Source organism: Nematocida minor, assembly GCF_024244105.1.
Source record: "Nematocida minor strain JUm1510 chromosome Unknown 7770, whole genome shotgun sequence".
Classification (NCBI taxonomy): Eukaryota; Fungi; Microsporidia; genus Nematocida; species Nematocida minor.
In genome coordinates, this window is record NW_026250332.1 from 1 (window position 1) to 6,566 (window position 6,566).

At 38.6% G+C, this 6,566-nt stretch overlaps 6 protein-coding genes across 6 annotated transcripts; 3 read left to right on the top strand and 3 right to left on the bottom strand.

The window, feature by feature from the left end:
- Positions 1-10: 10 nt before the first annotated feature.
- On the bottom strand, positions 11-817 carry NEMIN01_2427 (uncharacterized protein; the record flags this gene model as incomplete). Its single annotated transcript, XM_051478369.1, has 1 exon — positions 11-817. The coding sequence occupies one exon, from the start codon at positions 815-817 to the stop codon at positions 11-13; it is 807 nt and encodes a 268-aa protein (XP_051334329.1).
- Positions 818-876: 59 nt separating this feature from the next.
- On the top strand, positions 877-1,080 carry NEMIN01_2426 (small subunit ribosomal protein S28e; the record flags this gene model as incomplete). The annotated part of the gene is made up of 1 exon (XM_051478368.1): positions 877-1,080. One exon carries the CDS (start codon positions 877-879, stop codon positions 1,078-1,080), a length of 204 nt encoding a protein of 67 aa, XP_051334328.1.
- A 603-nt stretch (positions 1,081-1,683) lies between these two features.
- On the bottom strand, positions 1,684-2,493 carry NEMIN01_2428 (uncharacterized protein; the record flags this gene model as incomplete). The annotated part of the gene is made up of 1 exon (XM_051478370.1): positions 1,684-2,493. The coding sequence occupies one exon, from the start codon at positions 2,491-2,493 to the stop codon at positions 1,684-1,686; it is 810 nt and encodes a 269-aa protein (XP_051334330.1).
- A 13-nt stretch (positions 2,494-2,506) lies between these two features.
- Positions 2,507-4,756, top strand: NEMIN01_2429 (uncharacterized protein; the record flags this gene model as incomplete). Its single annotated transcript, XM_051478371.1, has 1 exon — positions 2,507-4,756. The coding sequence occupies one exon, from the start codon at positions 2,507-2,509 to the stop codon at positions 4,754-4,756; it is 2,250 nt and encodes a 749-aa protein (XP_051334331.1).
- NEMIN01_2430 (RIO kinase 2) lies at positions 4,756-5,598 on the top strand (the record flags this gene model as incomplete). The annotated part of the gene is made up of 1 exon (XM_051478372.1): positions 4,756-5,598. One exon carries the CDS (start codon positions 4,756-4,758, stop codon positions 5,596-5,598), a length of 843 nt encoding a protein of 280 aa, XP_051334332.1.
- A 423-nt stretch (positions 5,599-6,021) lies between these two features.
- NEMIN01_2431 (uncharacterized protein) lies at positions 6,022-6,566 on the bottom strand (the record flags this gene model as incomplete). Its single annotated transcript, XM_051478373.1, has 1 exon — positions 6,022-6,566. A coding segment is annotated over one exon (545 nt), but the record flags the coding sequence as incomplete, so codon positions are not given.

Here is a 6,566-nt window from a genome sequence, read left to right on the forward strand (position 1 = left end):
ATTTATTGTATTAACTTAATAGCTCTTTTTCTATTTCTTTCTCTATAGGAGACACCGTCTCTGCGTACATCTCTTTTATTGGCTGGAGATCCACCTGTTTCTTGTAGTTTCTTATGAATATAAGCACCACTTTGTTCCATGCTAAGAATCTTTGCTCTGCTATCTCTGGCCCGTCTAGTATATATTCGTACACAACATCGACTGTTTCTTGTTTAAATTGGATGTTTTTTATGAGTATTGCTGTAAGTAGCGTGTACACTGAATGTGTTCTCTGCAGGGCAAGGATGCTTAGGAGCATCTCTTCCATATAAACTCTTTCTGGCGTGCTTTTCATCAGCACTCTGCTGATTATTAGAGAGACAGTATTTGTCATTCCTTCTTCGCAAATCGGTTTAATCACGTCTGCAAAATATGCATTGGTGCAGCGAGAGAGTATCTGTATGTGTGCCCTGAACAGAGAGCATTCTAGCTTTTTGTTTTTATGAATGTACTCCATGCTTCTGATTCTTACTTCTTCAACTACTTTTCTTTTCACGCTGTAGTAGGATGTGGGATACCCTAGCACTCTATCTACTATTTCTTTAAGAACCTTGGGCTGTGCTTTCTTTATGTCTATAAGAGAAAGAATTTCTAAATACTCTTCCGGGCTCTTGGGAGTTATAGCTGAGCTTTTCGAGTGTAGTCTGAAGATCGATGGCATCACTCCCATTTCTAGCTGCTCTTCTATCCCTTCTATTTCATCCGTGTGTCTGTTCAGTCTGTCGTAAAAGCTATTTCCGCTAGACAGCTCTTCAAGCACTTTTTGTCCTATTCCCATCGAGTGCAATATTTTTTTTGGAAATGAAGAATAAATATTTTATTTTTTAGTACCCAGCAATGGAAGTAGGAGCAGAGCCAGTATTAGCACAAGTATCAGAAATACTATACAGAACAGGAACAGGAGGAAGCTGCCAGCTTGTAAAAGTAACCATAGAGTCAACAGGAAGAAACTTAACAAGAATCATAGAAGGACCAGTACAAATGGGAGATCGTGTTTATTTGCTAGAGGCAGAAAGAGATCTTAAGATGAGCAGACGCTAATAAATAAATATACAATTATTCTACCAATGCGCCAGCACATTAGCAGAACTGCCACTGCTTGGCTTCTTATTACTTCTTTACTAGCTGCTTTGTTTCCAAATTAAATACATTACTCCTTAGACATTCATACTGACTGCACTATTTCTCTTTAGAAGGCCAAGCCAATGCTATTTCTGCACAAAAAGACAAATTAATGTTATTGCTAAAGAAGAACATATTAAAAAGTCTAATAGACCCATAAACAGCAATAGTGCCATACTTGGCCATATAGCCATCTTTCTTGGACTACTCTATCTTCTTATTATGGTGATTCTATGAAGGAACTACACAACATCTGATGTAAAAGTCGATGAGTGAACTGGTCTGAAGATAATGTGATGCTTTATTAGTTACAGACTTGCAATGCCGGTTGTAGGATGTTTACTGTGCATCTTGGCGACTTGTGTCAGTGTGTTTACTATCTAGATATCCTTGTCTTCTTTATTTTCTGAGTGCATTGTATTCATGTCTGCACGCTTATCCAAAAAATAAATGTATTTATGCTTGTTTTTGTGATGGTTGCAAATTTGACATATGAATTATGATTAATTTACGACAACACCATTATCTTATTATACTCTTTATCTGCTGTATTTCTGTCTTATACCTGTCGTCCACCAGCGGAAGATACTTTGTCCGTATATACTCCAATATTTTGCCCCATGAGTTATTGAACACTGTGCCCATGGCCCCATTTAAAGAGTCAAGGAAGACAAGGAGCACTGAAGGATTGAACGTGCTATTTATTTCTTCTATGTAGTTCAAAAGAGAAGAGATAAACAACCAGGCTTCATTCAAATTTTCAGTGTTTTTCAGGAACACAAAATACACCCGATACATCCCCAAGAGACAGTCCAAAGGCAGCATAGAAGAGTACATAATGTATTTATACCTCTCTAGTATATCTCCTATCTCATGAGATAGATACGATAAGAGATAGGCGTATCCCACCGCTGACTCTTTATTCGTTGAAACCTGTGCCTTTATCTGTTCTACCAGCCTTCTTATTATGAGGACGGTGTATGCTCCCGTTTTGTCTTGTGTTATTTTTTGGTTTTTATACGATATTATTACATGCGCTATCATTTCTGTTTTTTCTCTGGTGTTGTTCACCTGAGAGAGTCTTTTGTTCAGGAGAAGAATTGCCTCTGTTTTTTCTTCTGGCGATAGTTTATTGGACGGGTCTTTGTGTTTGCCTAGCTCATCTGCGATGTGCTCAGATACAACAAGCAGCTGTTTCAGTGATTTATTGTGCTCCTCTTTTATTTTTGCTGTTTCTTCTATTTGTATGTACTCCGATATCCTGCCCGAAAGAGACTCTTTTTCTTTGCTTATTTTGGAAAGTATTCTTGTTATTCTCTCCAGCGCATTCATTGAAAAATATTTAATGAAGAGGATGCTTTTGCTTTTGCTGCTCAGAAAAGTGCTTTTCTGCCAGGAGATAACAAGAAGCAAAGAAGAGCCGGAGGAAGACAGGATGGTAATATTTGAGCACGCAGGAGTGATGAAAATATACGATCTAAGGGAACAAGAGATAGTTGAAGAAATAGTGTCTCATGCGGCCATACAGGATAAAAATAGAGAACAAAAAAGAGAAGTGAATCTACAGAGTATTGGAAATAAAAGGATAACTTACAATGAGATGAGTGAAACAAAAAGTGGCAGCAAAGAGATCAGTAGAGGAGTCAATGAAAATAGCAACGGAGTGATGAGTGTTAGCAGCGCCAGCAGCAATGGGATAGGAAGTGGTATTATTTTTAGCTCGAATTCTACTAATACTTTGATGAAAAAAGATAATTCAACGAGCAATAATGCAAGCTCTGTAAGCAGTCTAATGAAAAGCTTAGCGGATAATGGTAATGTAGCAGCCAGTGGTGTTATTTTTGGTGATAGTCTGCCAAATCTCTTGGCAAACAATGCTCCTTCTATTGGCTATTCATCTAGTAGAAATGACTCACTTCCTACTGCCATTGTTTCTAACGGAATGGTTGTATCTCGTGATAAAAGGATAGCTGTGGAGTATATTGCTTCCGCTGCGGGTGTAATTGTTTTTGTGTACAATGAAACAGTTAGTAGAGTCTTCAGGCCATCGGGCATCTTGGAGAGCGTTGAAAAAAAGATTACCTCGATACTCCATAGGACGAGAATAGACAGAACACATGCACACCACAAAATAGTAAAGACACTGCTGAATAAATATAAAACAGACCTATACATATTAAAAAAGATAGATGGTTTATTTTATTTTTCAGAAATATTCCTATCAGAGATAAAAGAAACACACAGAAAAAGGATATTGAAGTGCTTAGATTACTCTCTATACGCCTCTCTATTTATTCTTATGCTATCTCTTCTCTCTCCCATGATAATAAGAATAGTAGGATATAAAGACACTCCCATCACTTTGCTACTTGGAAAATGCACAGGGCCTTTAAGAAAGGGTTTTCTATTCGGTAAAAAAAGGGTAAAAGTACTGGTTCTCCATAAGAATGTAGAGAAAGAGAAGAGAAAATGTGAAAATATAATGATGCTTCGTGAGCACAATGCACAAGATGGCTCGATACACACTGAAGAAACAGAAGAACACTGCTATATCGCGTATTCCTTTGACACGGTATCACTGAGCGAGTTTACAGAGATGAAAGTCTCGCAGGAGACCATAAGAACAGTGGGAAAAGAAATAATTAATTCCATACTGCATCTGTATACCGAAGGATTTGTACACTTTACTTTTTCAATGGAAAATATTCTCATAAATACACACACAAATAGAATAGTCCTGTTGGGAGTAGAGGGAATGGCTTATTGTGCAGCAGATAGCAAAAGACCATCTAAGTTTACCATGAACAGTGACAAGTTAGGCAGTGTTCTAACTGATAATACTAACCTATCTGGTTCTACAATGGACAACAGCGCTAATTTAACTGAAAATGGCAATTGTGCACACAATCTAGCTGTATATAGGCCTAAATTGTTCGCTGATTATGTTTCTCTTGGCGAAGTGTTCTATGGTATGCACAAAGATACTCTTAATGAAATGAGCATGTTCAAAAATAAGTCATTTTCTGAATCAAACGATGCAATATGCGCATATAACTATAGAAAGCATCCGCAGTTCATAATAGGAGCAGAGACAAAGTACCAAATAGAGCTACTCGATTGGATTGCATCGCTGCTATCTAGCGAGCCCTTTGATGGCTCTATCATCCATCCTTTTTTCTGGACTAATGCGCAGTCTTTGGAGTTCTTATCCCTGCTAAGCGATTTTATATTCGATAATCCCGAGGGCCTTATCTTGGAAAGCAGCTCAATCGTTCTTTCTTCCGTTATGGACCTGTCTAACTGGGATGTGTATTTAGATGTATCGCTGCTCACGCATTTGACAAGAGGAGGAAGATACTACTACAACACCAAGGTGCTCAGAGATCTATTTCGGTTGATAAGAAACAATGGGAGACACTTTCAGTCCATTCCAGAAGAAGGAAGGCTGTATTTCAACAACGAAGTGTCTAACTACTCCGAATACTTCTTGACCAAGTACCCGCAGATCACTCTCCTCTCCTACTATGTCGCCCAAGAGTATTCCCTTCTGGACCATAAAATATTTTCAGAAATATTCAAACGTAAAAATATTTAATGCGATTCACATGCCACCAGATGCAATTTCTTAGCACAGAGCACTTTCGAGCCCTTCTGGCTGTGGAAATGGGCAGTAAGAACCATGAGTCGGTGCCCATTGATCTTATTACTAAGATAGCGAAGATAAACAAGAGCATTGAAAGCATCGTGACAGACTTGGTGCGACAAAACTTCATCAAGAGAATACCCAGCATAGACACGGGATACGAAGGGTATGCGCTAACATACACAGGCTACGACAACCTAGCACTCTACGCCCTGCAGAAAGAGGGGGTAATCGAGGGAGTGGCGAATAAAATAGGCGTGGGGAAAGAGTCAGACGTGTACCTGGGAATATCTCCGGAGAAAAAGCTGCTCTGCATTAAAATCCACAGACTAGGCAGAGTGTGCTTTAAAACCGTGAAGAAAAACAGAGACTACCACCAAGATCGAAAATACACGTCTTGGATGTACCTATCGAGACTGTCGGCACAGAAGGAGTACGAATACATGAAAGAAATGTACGAGAAAAGACTCCCCATGCCTAGACCGCATGCGCAGAACAGACACATTGTGGTAATGGATTATTTAGAAGACTACACCACGCTGTCAAAAATACAAAAATCCTCCAAAATTGTACCCATACAAATGAAGAGCACTTTGCTATCGATAATCGACAGGATAGAAGAGCTGGGGTATGTCCACGGAGACTTTAACGAGTTCAACATAATGGTGAGAAACGACTTTAAGAAAGTAAAAATAATAGACTTCCCCCAGATGATCACAACAAAAGACCCAAAGGCACAGGAGTACCTGAAAAGAGACAGGGAGGGAGTGGAAACATACTTCCAGAACTTCTGAGCCACTAAGAGATGGAATGAAAAAGTAAAATATTCAGAGAAGGGACAGGGAAAGAGAATTGGAGAATAAGAAAATAGAGAGTAAAAACAAAAGAGTAATCCAAGAAAAAGAGAGGACTAGAAGAAAGTAGAGATAAAAAATAAATTATTGGCATTATTATAGAACTTATTATCCATATCCTCTTACAACAGCATCTTTATCAGCTAGTAGCTATTCTTATCCTTCTTCTACTACTGGACAGAATTTGCACGAGAATAAGCTATTTTTATTACTGGATTTATAACCAAAAGAAAAGAAAAATAAACACAATCTCTTCGACTTTATTATAATATTATGTGGAGTGCTAACTGTTTTGTGCTGCTATAATAAACAGCAGATGCTTTTCGGAATATTTTAACAGCAACAGAAGTAAATGCGAGTAATTTATTCTGAATAGGTTGTTTTGTTTTGTTTTTTATAGGGCTTGATCTCTTTTCTGTTTGTGCTGTAGCTTTTATTCTGTATTCTATCTTGCATAAATGACCTGCCTGTGCCCCACGGGATATCCACTACTTTGCCGCTTTCCCAGATCGACTCGTTCTTTTTCTGCGGAGACGAAGATGTTTTTATGAAAAAACTGTTTCTTATGGCAGTTGTGGGGTCAAAGCTCCTGGCTTCCACGTTAAGCTTCTTTGTAGGCTGTTTCTTTGCTGCTTTGCTTATCTCATCTTCTTTTTCGCTGTCAGGTTTGTCCCAGAATACTCTGTCCCGGAATGAGCCAGTCGATCCATCTTTATTGAAATAATATCCACTTTTTACGTCTATTCCCTTTGCTGGCTTGTTCTCCTGTTCTTGTTTCTCGGAAAGAGATGTCTTTGATCTACCGCTATTCTTATTAATATTCTTGTCTTTATCGGCTGTCTTGACTTCAGGTTTGGCTGTTTTATCCTTCTGTTTTGCTTCTTCACTGGTGTTAGCCACATCTGCTG